This window comes from Poecile atricapillus, chromosome 9 (assembly GCF_030490865.1).
Source record: "Poecile atricapillus isolate bPoeAtr1 chromosome 9, bPoeAtr1.hap1, whole genome shotgun sequence".
Lineage (NCBI taxonomy): Eukaryota > Metazoa > Chordata > Aves > Passeriformes > Paridae > Poecile > Poecile atricapillus.
This window is the reverse complement of record NC_081257.1, coordinates 14,987,168-15,007,498: the sequence shown is the minus strand read 5'-3', so window position 1 is coordinate 15,007,498 and position 20,331 is coordinate 14,987,168. Positions and strand designations below refer to the sequence as shown.

Below are 20,331 nucleotides of genomic sequence, written 5' to 3'. Positions count from 1 at the left end.
GCAGAGTACAGAAGCCACACAGAGAAGGAATAACAGTACAGTGAAGGAGATAGGAAGTCTGAGGAACAAGAGAACATGAAGAAGAAGCTGTCACAGTTAAACAGCACAAATCTGTGCTAAGAACACATGGCCATAGTTCATTGAGTGGAAGAAGCACTATGGAAGCAAAAGGACAACACAAATAGATCAAACAGACAGAAACCATCCACGAGCAAGTTTATGCTACAGGAGCCACTTGATAAGTCTCAGACACAATATGAAAGTACTGTAGGTAAGGCATCTTGGAATAAAAGCAAGACTGACTTACAAAGGAGTTGATAAGAATATCCGAAGCCTGGAATAATGAGAACTAGACTGTGGCTTTATCTACAGGATTTTTCACAACTGTGCTTAAATTCAGGCCCATACAACTAAATAGAGAAGCAAATCCTGCCCCCTGTGCTTGCAGTGGCAATGCATGAAGTCCTCTTCCCTCTTTGCCTGATCACCCTGAATGAAGACCTGGTGGATTTGTGCCAGACTAAAGCAGTGTGAAAACCAGATGTTAAAATACTGCAAATAATATTGAAAATGAAGGAGTTTGAGATTGAATGAGTTTGTTAGCTGAGTTCTGGTGTTATGCTATGTCCATGGAGATTGCTCCATATCTATTAGCTGTATACTTGCACAGAAAAATTTGTTCAGCCATTTAGGTGAATGGTGTGGAATGTGTCCCAATGGACATCTGCCTTTTACTTCAGATGAACAAGCTCTTTGAAGAGATCAGCTCATCAGAGTTCACACTGACAGGCTGGGTAAAGTCCAATGCAAAGAAAACAAATTGAGAACTTTACAGGTTTTTCAGAGCGGCCAATCAGCAATACTCAGCCAGCTACTGTTCACAGGCTGACTGTATTTTCTGAGGATATGCTGCACTGCAGATTTATTTCTATCTTTAAGGACCTTGGGTCTCTTCTTGCCTTTCCTTACATGTACTTCCATCTTCCACTACATGGATTTCGAGAAGGTTGCATTTTGTTTGGTTTTAATAATAAAGTTAAATTTATGAGAGTTTTCTCTCCAGATTTATGAAAAAGCTGCCAAACCAGCCACTTCTCTAGACTGCATTTCAGATCACATTCAGATTTGCATACAACCCTTCAAACAGGATCTCCTTTCCAACCATCAGAATTTGGCATTGGAATTTGGCAACAGCCCAAAATAGCACAGGATGTGTGTGACACAAGTAGAAAGCAAACAGATACTATGAAGAATGAAATGAACACCTGCTGACAGTCCGCATACATTCATGGCTGTTAATCCTGGCAATACGGTGACCTACAACATACTTTCTCCCAACAATGTTATCAGAGCTATCATGCTCCATTTAAACCATGTCACTAACCTGTTCCTGTTGGCAAAGCTGGTGCTTGGCTGGGATCTGGAGAAGGACACATGATTCCTGACTCTGTCAGAACCGCTGGGCTTTCGTAATCTTCAAAATAACATGAGTAAAATTCTTCCTCGTGCAGAGAGGGTAAGTCCGAGATGGCCAAGAATATCTGTCAGTTGAATAATATCCACTAAATAATTTGTCTTCACTTAATAAGATTTTTTTGGTTCTGTTTTTTCAAAGGAAGAATCCCATAAAGTAGTTATCTACAAAAACACTCATTTTCCCATGTCTCCTAGGACTGACTGTTCCATTCATCATCTCTTGCCATTCCCAAACTGAACTTGGCATCCCTCCAGCAACTGACAACTTCCCCCATTGCTCAAGTCTCTAGCAAAAGACAGGTTCTTGCCACAATGACAGACTTCAAATCACTCCAGCACCTTCTTAGCTTTTCTGCCAGCTATCACATGACAGGAGCTGTAATTTTGGGCCACTCTTTTCAGGCCTTCCTGACAGCAAGTGACAGAAACACTGAAAGCACAGACACAGGCACCTTATAGATACTAAAACAAGGAGGATCCCCATCCAAGCAGGATACATACTCCAGAATACCCAGTAACTCTTAGCAGGCAAGGACATTTAGTTTTAGGGAAAACAAAGAAACAGCTGAACAATTGAATTAATAGCTTGGCTGTACCACGAGATAAGTCCATCATGTGAGGCAGACAATTTACCTCAAGGTTCAGTGTTTCAGCACCCCAGTGAAAGCAACAGAAAGACTTGTGAGTCCTCAGTTTGCACAGAGCTTTCTATAAGCTTAAGCATCATCAGAAGATCACCACCACTCACATTTCTCTTTTCCTCTCTGCTGATATTGGCTGGAGTTAGTGACTGGACAGACAGACACTTCTGTGTAGAGTTAAAGCTCCAGAGCCACTGCTCACTCAACCTGGACCGAAAGCACTCGGAGCGACGGCTGCACCTGCAGGGAAACAGCAAGAAGCCCTGTGAAAGACCTGAGCAGCAGTTTGTGTTTGGCTTCCAAGCAGACACTGGCTGTCTCAAGCCTTGCTAGAGTCTTGGGGAAGCTGCTACACAAACCACTGAAGTCCCAGCCTCCCACCACTTTTAATAATAGGAAGAACTGTTGAGAAATTATAGACGGGTAGGCACTTATTGGGTTTCAGGGGTTATGAATAAGTTCCTGTGACTTTCTACAGGGAAGCAGAGCCAGCAGGCAGACACAGACACTGGAATAAACCATGTCTCATTAATCAACATCAGTAGGGGAGCAAAAAGTGAAAGAGGGCTAAATAAGGCACCAGAAGAAGAGATAAGATAGCTTCTCTAAACTTGCAATGTGGTAGTTTGAGCTGAAGTCAGACTAAAACAGGCTGAAATCAAATGAACAGAAGAATCGCGAGTGGTGTTGAAGACCCAAAAAGCAATAGAAGGATGCCCCTCTGTGCGACTGCTATTGCTGCTGGCAGTGTCTTAGGAAAGCAGAAGGAGGAATGATAAGCTAGAGCAAATATACCATAAAGGAACTAAAAATAAACTAAATCCAGACACAGATATAAGGAAGAGAGTAAGCAGAGACAATCCCTAAGCACTCTCCCTCCAAAATCCTTACAGGTGAACAGAGATCTATCTTACCTTCCCTGAAGGACACACCAGCCACAGTAGGGATCTTTCAGTGCCAGACAGGACTCACAGTCCAAGTACAGGGAACATTCTGTTATGGGAACCTTTACCACCTGTCAGAGAAAGAAATGAAATGTGGAATACATAGTATACACAACACAGCTCTCAGGTCACTGGCTTCTTATGCCTAACTAGCAAGCCCCATCATCTGCAGGCTCATCAACAACTTCTTGATCCTGAATTTATCCTCCCATAAAGACAAAGAAAAAAGGAACAAGTTTCCAGAGCCCATCTGAATGGCCATTTCACATATTGGTGAAGGACATTTAAATATCAGGCTGTAGAGAGGCACTGAGAAAAGCAAACTGTATTGCTATTCATCAGTTATTCTGCAAGACATTTTGCAAGGAGGAAATTTTATTTAGCCAAAACGCCACATTTTAACAAAGTGAATTACAGAATAACTGATTGAATATCATCCACTCTTTTTCTTTTCTGGACTCTGCATGTGAGATCATCTCTCCTGACATGCAGGCGACTGAAGCTGGAGACAGTAGCTACAGCTGAGGCCTCTGAATCCATCTGCACTTTTGCCCAGCTCTACCTGGCAGAGCTATCATTTTGACTGAAAGTAGACACTGAAGCTTTGATCAATGCGGAACAAAACTTTCTGCCATATTGGGGTAAATTTTAATTGCAAAATTCTGCTTTAAGTTACCATCCTTGCTGATTTCAGCCTCTTGCCCTCTTTTAATCCACTACTACACTTCAGCTACTACTGTCAGCTACTCTGAAATACCAACTTCTAATCCCAGACCTATTACTTTTGCTAAGTACATGATATAATTTGCATCTTTTAATTGGCAGAACAATTACTGTTAAGGATATATTTCAGATTTCCCTAATCTTCTTCCTCTCACAGATCTCAACTCCTGCTTTGAAGTGTTACAAATTTTACAAGGATCTCAAAGTACACTGGAGGAGTGAAGGGAAGCAGTGGCTTTCATTTTTTGTTTGTTCTTTCCTTCAGAGTAACTCAAGGACTGTTTTTCCTTTGGCAGGAGGATCCTTTTCTTTCCAGCTCAAGGAGTTGATACAAGTGGTGGTATAAATCCTCTCAAATAAAGTCTCCATAGCTGGATTTCCTACTCAGCAGACACCAATATCCCAATAGCCTGAGACACTGCAATGCCTCTTCTCCTCCAATTGCCTCTAGGCACATATAGAATTACAGAAAGCAGGGGTAAAGAGAAAGGTGCCTCACATGGGTCCTTCCACAACTTGATTTCATCTGCAAGACTTATACCCCTGGTCAGAGAACATCTTTGCTATCTGAAGACATTTCCCACACATTACTGCTTTTTGTACATTACAGAAGAACAGCTTGATCTTTTAACTGGTTAAATCCAGAAGTGCTACACTTTAATGACATAAAATCTCTCTTTTCTCTTTTTAATCTCCTGCAAAACCAAGATGGTTCACACGTGAACCCAGAGGCTTTCTTCTGCTCAAGTGAAGATGCAAACTGTTGTCCAAATAGATCCTGCTCAACACAGCAGAACCCAGGAACTGGTGGTCCCTTGTATTCATGCCACCAGAGCAGCTTTTTTCAGCCTGCAGTTCACATTCCTCCATCACTGTTGATACAGCTTGACAGACTTCAGAAAATGCACACGCAATGGATTAGGGTAACGAGGCCCTCTCCATGCTTCCTCCAGCTTTTGGGGAAGGTCAGTCCCCATTCCCGTAAAAAGACTGGCAGACAGCTGCTGCCCAGTACAGGCTTAGCCAGGCAGTTTCCCTGCCTCCCCCGCTCCTGTCAGCAGTTTATCTGGACATCTAGTGCTTTCAACTCCTCTGTGGAAGGGATTGTATTGCTCTTACCATTGACTGGGTCATGACAAAGAGGTGCTCCTGCAACTGGTCGAACAGCAGGTCTCCACTCACCACGCTGTTCACCTGGATAGATACTGAAGCGTAGGTGTGTGCCTCTCCCTGGGCTCCCAAGTACACCTGCAAGAGAGTCACAGCTGTGAGCAGGCAAAGCAGCACCACAGGAGCTGGGGGCACCCGTTCTACAACAGGAACAAGCTGGAAGCACTGCTGTGTGCAAGGATTTTAACCTCTCACCAGAACCTCTGCTCAATGACTCCAGCCACATGAAGCGCATGCCCAGAAATACCTGTGCAAACCACAAAGGATGCACCAGCCCTGCTGCTGGCTCAGTGCAGATGTAACCAAAGGTGATGTGACCACATCTGGGGCATTCACATTTTCCACAGGCAGTAGAGGGTGAGAAGAGATCGTCTGATAACAATGATCTTTAGTAGGAACCCAACTTCCCAAGAAAGAGAAAAACTGCCTTTTTCCCCTTCTACCTGAGCATCCCTGGTTAGTTTTATCCCTTCTGCTGCATACAGATCATACCTTGTGCAGCCTTCCTCTGCTGTCTCCCAGAAAAGCAATGGTGTGGCCATCTTCCACATTCACTGCCACAGCTGTCAGACGGGCCTCAGTTTTCTCCAGGAGCGGGGCTGCTTCCAAGGGCACCCGGCTGGCCATAGGGCTGGGAGTGTGGTCAGAGCCACAGGGGTAGGCATACAGGGTGTCCTTTTTGGAGGAGTGAAAAGAACAGGGAAATCAGTACCAAAAAAATGGGTACAAATAACATTAGCATATTTAACACTTCCCACCGTCCCCTTCTACCCAAATTCCTCAGCAGTGAATTCAGTTTTAACACCTCTAACCTTTTTTACTGAGGGCAAAACCACCCATATTTTAATAATTAGTTTAGGTATGTTGGCTGTCTGTACCCTCACAGAATCCTGCAGACATTTCAGCCAGTTCATTCAGCATCAGTAATGAAATGCATTGAAACTCAAGTTCTCCAAAAAACATTGCTATTACATATTGCCATGATACTGCTTTGGAGAAGATTTATTATGTTTTCCTGAACAAAGGGAAAGAGAATTTCTGTTTCCAGTGCAAAGCCATCTTGTGACAAGTTTCACCTCAAGTAATTTGAATGGTTTTGTGGTAACACCTACAAGTTAAATTCTAAGCCTGAAGTAGAATCCCAATGCCTGAAGTAGAATCAGGACATACATAAGCACAGGGTGGGACACAACCTGCTCCAAAGAGCTTACTAACTGCACTTAGGAATCAAAGAGCACATACAAGAGACATCGCTGCACACTGCTTCTAAGTCTTGAGAGAGTTCTGAACATTAACTCCACTGCTCTGTGCAGAAACAGTCATTCTTCTGTTCCAGTTAGTTCCCTCCCAGTGCCACTAAACCTTCACTTACTGCATTCTCTGAAGAGGGACAATGAAAGCTGCCAACTTATTTACTATTTGTTATGTGCAGAGAAAAGATATCTCGTTATGATTCATCTTTTTCCTAAGTAACAAACAGTTTTGTCTAGGATAGTTCCTGTGTTGCTTTATATCTTTCTTGGTGCCTTGTTCCATGTCCATTTCAATTTTATAGTATCCTTTGGAGACTGAATACAGGATTGTTCACCCAACAATTAATATCTAAAACACCATTTTTTAATTTATCAGTGGCTTGTCTTCAAACAATGCGGCTTGTATAAATTCAAGATTTTCATCATCAAATCCCTTATGGATAAGGTTTTCACTCTCCTCTCCAGCCCCTTACTAATTACTCTGACAAAGCTGAGCATGGACCAGTGTGCAGTCCATACTGACTCCAGCTCTCTCTCTTGCCTCAGGCAACATGGTTCAATTTAGACTCCTTGTGAGCAGGGTTACGTATTCCTTCTGTCTGATGTTTGCATTTGGCAGCTCAGGCTACGCGGTACCAACCGGCACCAGGCAATGGAGCTGCCCCTGTCAGAGATCCATGATAACAGCACATCATGGCATTCCTGAGGCGTCTGCTTATCTCCACTCACTGATCCTGTGGAAAAACTGGCCCTTTCTCCTCTCTCCTCCCATTTCTCTCTCTCTCTTTTTTTTTTTTTTTCTTTTTCTGGTGTATGTTTGTGTTGTTGTTGGCTTTGTTTGTTTTTTAAATACTTGACTGCTTCCTGGAGAAAATAGAAGCAAGTGGCAGCTTTTAGTAAGGTCTATGGAAATCCCACAGTAAAACAGATTTAACCAGCTCAGCTCTGTTTCCTTCTCAAATGCATTATCTTAATGGAGAAGCAAGGCTTGACACAGCAGTTCCATTAACAAACCATGCCAGTCAGACTAGCACTGCTTTCAGTCCATTGCTTTATTGTTTTCCATTCAAATTCTAATTCAATATTTTTTCTGCACATTTGGTGTAAGGTTATAAAGTCTGAGGAGGTTATAGCTTTTAAAGATTGCTAGTTTTTACCATCCTCTAAATTATCATTCATTTTTAGTGGCATACATTTTTCTGACCACCTGTCATTTGATTTTTAAGCTTCTTCCAATCATCTTGTAACTTAAAGATTTCTACTTCTCCAGCTATCCAATTCCTATAAGATTTATGAGGAAGCAGGCCACTGCCATAACTCCATGCTCCAAAGTATTAAGTGCTTATTCTGAATGGGATTCTAGATATTCTTTGCAACCTTTGTACAGCTTCTGGAGCCTAATGACCTCACTACTGGCTGATTTTTCAAAGACTGCTTAAATAAAGTCCACATACAAGTCAGAAACATTTGTAAGCCAGTTGTGCTCAGCACTGCTGTTGCCTATTTGTGATGCCAAGGGCAAGTCACTTCACACACAACATTTATCTACCATAAACCACCGTGACCCGTGCAAGCTCCCCGAGCTCTGGCACAGCCCAGCCATGGCCTCATAGGGGCTGTCTGTATAAAGTACTTTTATAAATTTACATAGAAGCTGTTTGAATTGCTTGCAATGAATAACATCTTGGCAATGTTGCAGAAAATGCACTTCAGGGATCATCCAGTGTCTTAATGAAATGCAGCAGCTGCTGCTGTGAATTCTGCTGTGTGTATCCTATCTGCACAGGTAGGAAACAATAGGACAAGCTCTATCTATGCATGAAGAGGACTGAAAACAAAAGGACAAGGTACATGCCTTGAAAACTACACCCACAGAATATGTGCAGCCTTCCCAAGCCTTGTAGAAACATGTTCCATACTTCCAACTCATCAAGTCACTAAACAGCATCTACATAGCCTTCTGCATCTCATAACTAACAAATCTCCAGCAAACTGAACAAACAAACTGCATCTGAAATTCTTATAAAAACAATCTGGGGTGTTTATTTTTCCCCAGTTGAAGAGATTGTATTGAACTGTAAAACTCAATTTTAGCCTCCCTTCTTGGGCTGGAACCCAGAGGAAGCACTAACTAAGGAAAAGGGCATACCTTATGCACTAGTTGGTTTGGAGGCAGAAAAATGTGAAATTAATTAGCGTTATCCTTACATCCAGCACAAGCTGCCGCCATTGAAAACAAGTTAAAACTGTTCCTGTATAAAATGTCCATTTACAGCCACTTCCACTCAGCTCTGACTGGAGCAGGCTGTAGTTGGCACAGACCTTTACATGATGTTAGATACAATTTGAACGACAACCGCTACCGTGTGCTGAATGGTGAAGGATCAGGTTTGTCAGGACATTTACATATCACTGGACACACTTGTTAATAAGACACCACACTATGGTTGGCCCACTCAAGCCAAACCATCCAGCTGGGACCCTGGGATCATGCACCAGGAATCACAGAGACTGCCTTTTTCTCCCACCTTGTGCATTCACTTCTCCATTGGACCAAATGGTATAAGGGTACTCTACATCATTTTGAATGAAGGATTTTTCTCATCTGCTCATACCTGTTCGACATTCAACTCCCTTAAGCTCTCCTAAAAATCACTTATGACAAGTCCTTCCATGTTGCCTTTCAAAGGACTCATGGGGCATGCATAAGAAATACAGTGAAAGCAGGACATCAAGCTGGTCAGTCTCCTTCCCAACTCCTACATCCTCCTCCTACCCTTACACCCATCCTCCTCCACATCTTCTCTTTACCCTTCCCTTGTCCCACAAGTACTCTACAGTCAGCTTTAGCTACTGAAAGGAAAACCATAATTTTAAGACTGGTTTTGAACCACACACCCAAACCCCAGAAACTTCTAAAGCTCTGTGGTACCACTTTGCTCTTTAGAGCACCAGGCTGGGAAGAGGCAATTCTCTGGACAGCCTGATCTGTAGAGGGAAGACACAACATAACATACTGCTCTGCTAAGGGCCTGAAATACCCTTGGTGCAAACAGGCTGCTCATAGTCACAGAGCCTCATGCCAGGACACTGCTGCTGTCCTGTGTTTGTATCACTGTCTCTCATTTTGCAGCCAGTGTATCTGCCAGATGGTGAGAATTCAGGGTCACAGCCACTTTAGGTCACATTTTCATCCATCACGCTTTTGTCACTGAACTTAAAGGATTATCACCTCTTACAGCTCTGGAGAAAAAGAGCCAGCTCAGGAGCAGGTCCTTCTTGTGCCCAAAATTCTGCAGGACTAAAACAGTCTATAGGAAACTGGGATTTTAACAGAATTAAGGTTGGAAGGGACCTCTGGAGATCACCTAGTCCAACCCCTCTGCCAAAGCAGGGTCACTTAAAACCTGTTACACAGGAAGGTATCCAGGAGGATTTTGAATGTCTTTGTTGACACTTGGTTTTGCTAATGTTTGTTTTTGTTCCTGAGTGCCCTTGCAGGAAGCTGTTGTGAGGTGCACTTCACCATAAGCAACAGGGATCCAGCATACCCCTTAAATTCCCTTCCCAACACACAGGAGCACGTACACATGCTCCTCTCCTTCCCTGCAGTGCAGACCAGGAGATGACACAGATAAAGAACGACTTGAACAGCAGCTTCGGTGCTCTTGCCTGGTATTGCCACAAGACAGGCCTCAGGGCCAGGTCACACCAGATGCTCTTCCACATACAGTTCCTCTCCCTCTGCAAGGAATCCTGCCCATGTGGGACACGAGAGACTGAGCCCAAAGGCTTTTAACCCAGATTTCAACATCCATCTGTGTAAGCAAGATAACTTCAGGAACACAGAGCAACACAAGAACACACTGCAGACTGCTCGAAAGTGCAAAGCCACTTACCGCTGGCAGCTGGACACAATTGGAACTGACATCATATTCAATATATGCCACTTCTGTCCCTTCTTCTGACTTCCCATCTCTCATGTAGCAAACATCCCTAGTCCAGTTGGTCAGGCGATCCACCTCCTCCATTGCGTAGACACAGAGTGCAGACTCCTCGCTCAGTTTCCCAGAAGAAGCCTGCCAGGCAGAGAAAGCTGCAAACAGCACTTCCCCCTCCGTGTCCAGCTGCCCCTGGGCCAGTTCCTTTCCTGGCCAGGTGACATAGGCTGCTTGCAGAAGGCTGTATGTATTTGCTTTGCTCTGGCAGAGCAGAGGTAACTCCACGTATGAGTAATAGTGGGAGTCATCCAGGCAAATGCGTGAGATGTAGGTCTTGTACTCACGCGACTGGGATTTGAGGTCACGCCGGTAGAAGAGGAAATAGACACTGGAGCGGTAAGTGAAGGATTTAATGAAATGGTGGTTGTACTCTGACAGCCGGCCCACAGCCAGTTTTGCTGTTTCTTCATAGGAGAAAATGGAGTGAGAGTCTGTTGCTTGAACATCCCCTCCATGAGCCCTGAGATTCCGGGTCGTGATGGGAGGAATCCCTCCTCCCACTCCTCGGCTAGTGTACCCTCGTCCCACAAACAGCAAGGGCACCTCATCCTTTGAGTAAGCGATGAGTCCCACAGTGGTGATATTTGGATCATTGGCAGCAACGTACTGAGTGTCCCCAGGGCTCTCTGGCCGAAAGAGGACGTGGTCAATGGACGCCAGGCTCCTCTTCTCACAGATTCCCTGGTGGATGCTGCCACACACGATGAGCTCCTTCTGCACAGTGTTCACCAGCAGCAGCTTGTTGTGATTGTCAGTGTGGTGTGCCTGAGGGCACTCCAGCTTTGACACCGGGGGGAGGCAATCTTTACTGTCCAGAACTGGTCCAGTCTGAACCATGTTCTCCAACAACAGGTCAGATGTCAGCTGAAAGAGAAAGTTGGTGGCCCCCAAGTAAATGGTCCCAGATTCCAAGTCCATGGACAGGTGGAGGAATTTTGTAGCATTGTGTGAGAATGTGACATACTGCAGTCCCCGTGGAATTGATGCCCCCAAGAAACAGAGAACAGGAAGGAGAAACGTTCCCAGAGGCATGGTAAACACTCTGCAAGAGAGGAAAGGCTGTTATAACTCCTTGGAGCCATGAGGAAAGATTAACACTCAAAATCCTTCCATAGCAACCACAGCAAGAGGCCTTCAGGAGTATCAGAGGTTTAACTCAGTCATCTCCGTAACAAGGTGACAGGCACAGCATCCTCAGGAGAAGCTGCAATACTCTAAGTGAATGCAACATTGAAGCTGACCACTACTCTAGTAACAACAGAAAAATCCACATTTAACTCAACTCCTGCACAGCTGAGCTATGATGCTCTATTGGAAGTTCTCCAGGAGAGGACTAAACTTCCATAGGAGCCAGCACATTGAATACAGTGTTAATGAGCAACACCACAGTAAAACAAACCACTGTCTAAGACAAACACAAACCTGCAGGACCATTGTTTAAATAAACTGCAGCTGCGATCCAATTTGGAGCAAACTTATAAGCCCTTCACTCTGTATTTGATCTAGATATCATAATTAAACCCTCTCTCTAATATCACTTATTGCTATCAACAGCCTCTTGTGGGTCTAAGGCTGTTCCACTCCAAAAGAAACCTTCTCAAGCCACCTCCGCCACTGAGTACCACCCACCCAAGCAGAACCTGGGTATCAGGATGAGGCCTCTGGAATATCAGTCACATCGGCTCTCAGCCTCCCCCCAGAAGCCACCACAAAGTCTGCTCCTAGTCCTGCCAAACTAGACTCTGTGGGACCCTATCTCTTTGGGAATTTACAGAGCACATCCAGGTGAGGGGGAGATCACTTTTACCTGTTCACCTGTTACTGCACTCTCTGGGGTAGAAGTCTCTTACTGGCACTCATTTCTCCACAACACTTCCCCCAGTACTGTGAAAGGTGATTTAAACATGCCTGTTTTGTGGACAATGCTCCATTCCTTCCCTGTCCCATGTCTCAAAGTGCAAACAAGTCCAGGTAGGATGGATGTTGGACAGACCCAGGAAACCACCAGACCTGTTCAACTCCTCTCTAGAAGATATTTAGACCAACTCCTTTTGAAACCTACGGTGATCCACTCAAGCTGTGCCATGGATGGCAACAACTGCTCTGGACAAAATGGAGAACCCCACAGCATGGTGGAAATGTGGTAATAAGTACCTGCAACATTTAGATTAACGCTTTCCCCATGGAGAAAGGGAAACAGCTGCAAGTACTCAATAATTTACTATGAGTACCACCTCATTTAAATTGAGAAGTAGGTGGTGATGCAGCTGTGAATCTATTTCCTTCCTCCCCTCCCTCCCTCTTGCAGACAGGGTATCAAAGCTGCATAGAGCTACACAGCTGCTAAGCTGGGTCAGAGGCTCCACAGAGCTGATGAGTACAGTATCTCCTCCAGAACTGGCCTGTAATCTGCTGTGCTCATTTTGGCAACTCAGCTCCTCGGGGGTGATATTAATTTTGTAGTTAAAGTTATGAAAACTATCATCACTTCCCTCCTAGGGCATCAGCCCTCTTGGGTCTTCCTGCTAAGTTCAAAGTGCTTTTAGCTCAGAAGTGCTTAAAGCACAGAGGTAGAAAAAGATCTGCAGCATTTCAAGACTAAACTACTCTAGCATTTACTGCAGGACTTAACCAATTTAGGTCACAAACTTCTCAACCCACAAACTGTCTTACACTCATTCTATACAGCACCCAGCACAAAACTTGCAGAAAACACAGTAGCAATGCTGAGAACAATAGCTGTAAAACTCTAGATCCATCTTCTACTCCCCTGCTATTGCAAAAAAACCCCATAGAAGTCTGCTTTCCAGCTCCTTTGTCAGTAAAACTGGCATCTTTGCTCTACCTAAAGACCAGCTGAGAGGATTAGTTTACTTGTGAAATCCAGCGGATGGAAGGTATTATAAAAACAACACTTTATTAAATATAGGCTTTGTGAAGCTCTGGAAAAGCTCCACTTCACACGGTTCTTGTAGGTAAGTAGGCAGCACTGTCAGGATATGCCCGGGCGCAGGAATGCCGGCTTTGGGCTGGCAGCTTTCCGCCAGAGCACACAGCCGCTGATTCACACTGCACCAGCGCCGTGTTTAGGCTACGTGCACACTGGGGCTTTTGTCTGCCCTGATAATGGACACTTAGTGCTTTCTGCTTCAGAGCTATGAACACACTCTGCTTCGCCCAGACCAGCAAACAGCCCTGAACTACCCTAGGAATCTCTTTTCCAGGGGGTAAGCGAGTGCACTGTAGCACCTGAGAGAACCCTCATCATGTGGGAGAGGTTACGTGGGAAAAGCCAGCAAATAGACACACACAGACAGAAGGAAGGAGATCACTCTGACTCTATCCTCTCAGGTTTACATCAGCAGAAAAGATCTTGCTCCAACTCCAACATGTTAGTTATTTTTAAAGCTTTTTTACCATTTGTATTGGAGATAACTTGATTTAAGAAACCCCTTAACCACACAGCTGCATCTCTACCTCTGCACTGCCATCATGCAGATATCACAATGGCTTGTTGTGCGACTGTCTGGAGTCTCCTCAGTTTCAAAGCTGAAAATGTCTGCAAACAAAACAATAGGCTAATGGACATCCAACAGCAGGAGCTTGACTATGTTGTGAACAGCAACAATGACATGGAGAAGAGAATCTTTGATCTGGAAGCAGCTGAGAATCACAAGACATCATTATACTACACCACTCTGAGGAATCTGTAATCTTCTTTTGAGCTAATGCAACCTTCCTCTGCCAGCACTTACACAGTAAAATCGGCATGTGTCTCCAGGATTTATGGATTCTGAAACAGTGGCTTTCTGGCTAGGGGTTATGCCTACAAGCTGCATGACTCTGCTGTGTCCCACAGAGCCCCACTGGCAACCGCCAGGCAGAGCTAACCAGTACTTCAACTCAAAGCCCAGCACATGACACTACTCTAGCAACGTGGATCTTTTTACAAGCTCAGTGATCTGTATTTGAACCTATCCCAAATGTTTCACTGAAAGCATTTTACCTATTGGAGCACCTCTACTGGAAAGAAGTTGGAAAATCAACTAGTCCTTCATTCCAGCAGACCATAATCAGATCTTGCTGTAGTCAAAGCTTCTCTTCTTTCAGTCACCAATATCCCCCTGGAAGTCACTTTGTTAAGAGCTAGTCCTTAAACATGATCCAGGTAAGAAACTACTGTCTGGTCCTCATGACTCTGTGAGAACAGAGAAAACAAAACGGCAGTACAGCATGTTCTGCAGGCTGGTTCTAATCACCCTGCACAATGGATAAACACTGAATACAGTGCTCTTTGTTGCTCTTTGCTAAAGACCCATTAGCAAATGAACTTGTATTTATTGCTAGGTGAGCAAACATACATTAGAAATGAGCATGACTCTGTAGCTATCAGTAGCCAGAAGCATTTGCACCCTACATGAGAATAGAGAGGAAAAAAAGGCAGCAGCATCTTTTGATTCCATTTTCCAAGTTGTTTCTCAAGCATAGGCATCACTGCCTTTTTTATGCTTGCCTTTCAGTTAAGCCCATCACAACCTCTCCAGGAGGACAGGAAGGAGGAGGATAACCTACATTTAAATCTGATGGTTTCATGACAGGCTACACTACGGAGCTCTTTATGGATTTACTGAACCGTTCTGCTTCCTGTGCTCATTGCTAGTGTATAACACAGCTGTTGTAGACAGATTGCACTAAAAGTGTGTAGCCTTTAATTAGTTCTGAATGCAATTGCCAAGGTTTAAAGATTCCTTTTAAATATTCCATTTTTTTGATGAATTCCCGTTAAATAGGAAAACGCTCCAGACAATACTCTAAACATTGCCTCTAACTCACCATAAAATATTAATATCCAAATAATACTGCTGAGTTTCATTTATTTAATCTGGATCACAACAGAAGGGCTGGGGGATTAGTCAGTTCTGCCACAGAATATTTATATCACAGCCATGTAACAACCACCAGTAACATTAAAGCAATGGCACTATTGTGTTATTTAAAATTTGAAGTAAGACCGTGTTCTCTGTAGCACTATTTTTACCTCTCTGACCTCATGTATCCCTCTGAGAAACTTTACTTATTTATTAAAGAAACAAACCCAGAACTCATTTGAACACAATTTCCACAGCATATGAGATTATTCCAATCCTCACGGATTATTTCCCTAATACCACATTCTATCCTCCAAACATGGAGAGGTCAGCTATGTTCCAACTTCCAGTCTAGATTTCATACTCACCACTAAACCCAGCAGAATTAGCCTTGGAAAAAAAATTAGGTCTCTGAAATCTGCCCCTCCAATTTCCACTGTATCATTTGCAGAGCCAACCTGCAGTGTGAGCACTAAAAGATTTAAAAATTAAAAGCACCATTCTTCCAGCTGCATGGTGACCCTTGTGCTCCAGCACATTCAAATGGCCCAGCAGCAGGAAGATGACCATTGCTATGTTTTCTGCTCAAAAGCCCTGAATTATAGCCCCCTTCCAAGCTTCATATGCTCAACAGAGACTTGCTGTTTTCTGCTGTGAACAATGGCATTCTCATTAAATAAATAAATTTTTTTTGAGTCTTATTTACTACTACCAGGCCAGTTCCCTGTTCTGTTGTTTAAGAAGACTTGCAGCAAGCAGCTTCGGCAGAGATGAACACAAACCTCTGTTTTCCAAGTAAAATTGACCCCAAGCAGAATCCCAAGTCCAAGCAATCCTGTCAGAGCAGGATTGCCAGAATGACTGGCACAGACAAGGGAGCTCTGTTATACCAGATGTGAGTAACACCAAAGCTGAGGTCAAAATAACTTATTAAAAAACCCCAAACCTTTAAAGACACTATCAAATATGAAATGGCAAGGTGGCAGAAATTCTGTACTTCAAAATTAACAGCATTCTTAGATAAATACTTGGGAAAATGATGTTTTTTAAACCCTTGATAGTTACTGCTGAACATTACAAGGTACTTTTCTGGATGGAAGTTGAAGTTTTACTAAAAGAATGTTGCATATAATATTGTCTACTATGTGATACTTCAATAATGGTTGTGCATTGCTCTTTGGAAAAACTGTAGAAAGTGCTTCTACATGTCTGGGGCTACCTAAATATTACTTTCATCCATACTGGAATTAACTGATGGTAGTAGACAGGTATTTCCTCTAAACAGCTCTAGCACAGCTAAACTGTACCTTTGCACTGATGAAAATGTGTTCTAAACACTAAGCTTCCAGTACAACTGGTTAATGAAGTGTTAATGATTAATACAATGTTAAATAGTGAACTTTTTACAAACCAAGACCAACTACACAAACAGTGACAAGGAATACAAAGTAACCACAAGATGCTTACTGTTGAAGAAGCTTTCTTCTTCTATTATACTCTATTGTACTCCATCACTGCAAATCAGTAAAATGCCTTGTCATATTGTCTAACTTTGCTTGTCAAAAAATATTCCAAGTCAAAGAACCTTCTAGTCACTTTTTGCATGAACAGTTTGAAACTAATCCTCCTTCTTAATCCTCCTTGGGCAAGAAGATAAAGACAGCTATTCTAACTCTGACAGAGGTCCACCTACAGAGAAACCCTAGCTGCAGAAGCAGACAATAATAGATGCCTAAGAAGTAGACGAAGGGCAGACAAGCATAATGCAATCCTTCCCTTACACGTCCTGCCAGCTTTGAGCTTTCCCAAATCACAGATTGCAGCCACGTGTAATCCTTTGCATGGATACATTAAGTGGTCTGAGCTTCATCAGTCAGAAATACTTAATTTTTCTAGTAGCTCTCTGAGCTCATCCCAATTTGTCAACATTCTACTTTTTTGACCTGGATAAGCATTCCCTTTTGACAGGACCTGACTTGGACAGGCCACCCCTTTGGCTAACACTGCACTCAGAGCAAATGTTATTTCCCCCAGTTTGAACCCACCAGTTCTTCCATTTACCCACACAAGAACCCCTTGATCTTATAGCTGCCACATCACATGTTACATTTGCATGTGGACAAATACCAGAAGTGATTTAAATATTCTTTCAATTAGGGAAAAAAAATAGGAAAAAAAAATATCCCATTCTCTTAGAGTATATCCAAAGAGCCTAGACAGCAGTAATAAAACCCTGCTAGGAAAGCAGGGCTCACTGAAGTTAGCTATCCAGTTGGCTCTGCTGAACAAATTCTCTGTTTCTATGATAATTTACATAAATCTAAGCCCATCACTCCACATAAAAACAAATTTGCTTGCATGAGTTCAAGAAGTCAATTGTTGCCCAAAGTATAGATGAATATGTGGAGCGGAGAGAAACCCCTGCAGCACCCAGGAAATTCCAAGCATGGATTTCTGTTTAACTGAGATCCAAGACACAATTTTTAATATGGTTAATATTAACTAAACTGATTTTTAAAGAATTGTCAGCTAGGACTATTGGAAAATAAAAGCTAAGCTATTGTGGAATTAAAGCCACAGTCCCTATCATGATTTAATAACTAGTTAAAAGACAGGTGCTTCCCTCTCAGAGGTGGGTTTATCAGTGAGATCTAAGAACTTACTCTGTGATCTGCACTGTTCAGTATGTTCACAGAAGATCTGAGAAGAGGAATATGTCTAGAAGTGGCAAATTTTATTATAAAAAAAACTAGTAATCACAATCAAATTCAGAGAAGGCTAAAAAGTAAGAGAACTCATGCACTTTAAAGTAACGACACAATACCTTAGAATGTCAATAAATACCAAAACCAACAAAAAATATTCTAAGTACATAAATACAATCGGATCAAAACCAGCTGTTATCATTCAGAAAAACTTTGAAAACTTCATAGGTCAGTTCAGTATTGAGTACCAAGCAAAAAGGCAAAAAAACCTTTGGAATAATTAGGAAAGAAAACACGTATCCCCATTATGCTGTCAAATGCTGAAGGCAGTTCTGATTCCCACATCTGAAAAAGGAGACAATAACAAAAGGGACAACAAAGATGACCAAAAGCATGGAGCAGCTTCCATATAAGGAGAGATCGAGCAGAGCAGGACTTTGGACGGACAAAGAAACAACCAGGGGGAAGATATGGAAGAGTCAAGAGGTCTGAAACATTACAGTGTCAAGAGGAAATATATGGAGTTATCAGTGGAGTTACATGGTTATACTACCATACTTTACAATGCAAAAACAAGAGAGCACTCACCAAAGTTACAGAAAACTTTCCTAAGTCAGCTCAGGGACATTCTCGCTGGATGTAGAATATTTCAAATAACATTTAAAATGCATAATTAAATTGTAGAGCTCACTGCTGTAGGGTGTCATGGAGACCAGAAACATAAACAAGTGAGAAGAGAGATTATATAAATTAATGGAGAATGGATATAGTCAAGATCAGATGATGAGATACAACTCCTTACCAAGCAGGGCCCTAAACTGATGATGGTCACAAGCTGGGAGGCAAATGGAGAGAATGGGGGGGGAGAATGAAAAAAAAAAAACATATCAAAACAAACCCACCGCATTATACATGCCCTGTTTCTTACAATCCTCATTAAGCATCTGCTTCTGGATCTTGTCTAAGGCAGGACACTGATTTAAACAGAGCTTTGTAATTTGCCCCAGGATGATATTCTATTTAAACTTCTATTTTATGGTACATTTATAGACTTTATTTATTTTTAAATATTAAGAATGTACTCCAGCCCTGCCTAATCACATATTTAGAAGGCTGGAAGCCTAACCTCCCTGGCTGTTTCTAAAGGCAGAATCTCTTATGTTAACATTTAGATACCATCAAACTGAATCCTGACAGTCCAACACAAAAGTTAGTGCACACCATGGGAAAGTGAACCCAGGGCCAGAGCCACAAAGCACAGAAGTGGCAGATCCGAGTTTAGCACAGCCACAGTCTCTCTTTCAGGAACAGCTCCTTCCCTGTCTGCCAAGCATCTGATGGAAACTTCTCACTCAGAACGAACACAGCAGATCCGTGTGTGCTGTTGGAACAGCCAAGCCTTGGGCAGCGCTCAGCAGAACCACCATCGCCAAAAGTAGGTCAGAACCATCCGTTCAGGGAGAAAGGAAAGCTGGAGCACACCAGACCGGTCAGGTATTACAGAAAACCTTAATCTGGGATTTCATCACTACTTCAAACAGATGTGATTCATATTTTACCGGCCTCCACCTCAAACAAAGCACACCTTCCCAACCACACTGCCCTCCCTGTCATTAGAAGCACCTCTCCCAGCCTCAGCCAGGATCCCCCTGTTCTCAGCTTTGGCTCCACCAGCTACAAAAGCCAGAATCCTGCTCTGCCATAGCTGTTTCATGCCAATTTCTGTATAGCAGAAATGCCCAGCTGCTTCATCCAGAAACAGCCAGGACAGCACACGATCTCAATGTAATTGCTTCTACCTTAGAGTCTATTTTCCTTGGCAGGATGCCCTGCAGAAGGAAGAAAGAAGACCTCTGCAACCAGCACATGCTTCCCAGAGGACAGGACTGTGACCCCTAACCAAGCTCTCACAGAGGAAAAGGTCACACCCCCAAGGCAAGATGTTTTTCATCCAGCCTGGCCTTGGAGCAACCCAGAAAGAGAGGAGAGATGCTTCAAACATCCTATGAAACTCCTGTGGAAAAGCAGCAGTCCTACACTTCCACTCCAAAAGGAAACCCCATGGTCTCCATGCCAGCATCAGCCCTGCAGGTTTGCACAGTGGGAGGGAGAACAGAGGCCAACCACAGAAGGAGCTCATGCCAGCAGTGGTACAGACCACAGGCAGACACACAAGGACCACATCCCAAGCTCCACCATCCAGTTGTCAAGATGTAAATGAGAAATGCTAAACACTGTAGCCTTGAATAAATCCTTTTGCTCTGCAGACATTGAGTAGTGCAGGGTTCTCTGTCCTGTTACAGAAATTTTCTTGACACCCCTTAAGTCTCAGATTTAGTACCACAATAGATCTAATAAAGAACTAAAATGCTCTGGATGGACAGGAAGAATTCTTCTTGGTGTTTTCCTTCATGTCAAATAAAATTCACTTTTCTGCCCTCCCCTAATCTTCTGAAGAACCATACATCCTGACAGCAATTTGACAGTCCTCCCCTCTCACTCCAAGAGCGTCAGCAGTTCTGGCTACAGCCATTAATACAGGCAGTAACA

At 43.2% G+C, this 20,331-nt stretch overlaps 1 protein-coding gene across 1 annotated transcript in view; it reads right to left on the bottom strand.

Moving 5' to 3' along the window:
- PLXNB1 (plexin B1) overlaps positions 1–20,331 on the bottom strand; it is a 76,833-nt gene that overhangs the window by 27,884 nt on the left and 28,618 nt on the right. Inside the window, exons 3-8 of the mRNA XM_058845111.1 lie at positions 10,107–11,250; positions 5,447–5,629; positions 4,904–5,032; positions 3,032–3,132; positions 2,225–2,357; positions 1,385–1,541 (exon numbers count right to left, since the gene is read on the bottom strand). Of these exons, the coding sequence (XP_058701094.1) occupies positions 1,385–1,541; positions 2,225–2,357; positions 3,032–3,132; positions 4,904–5,032; positions 5,447–5,629; positions 10,107–11,240 (1,837 nt within the window). The 5' untranslated portion in view covers positions 11,241–11,250. The remainder of the gene's footprint in view (positions 1–1,384; positions 1,542–2,224; positions 2,358–3,031; positions 3,133–4,903; positions 5,033–5,446; positions 5,630–10,106; positions 11,251–20,331) is intronic.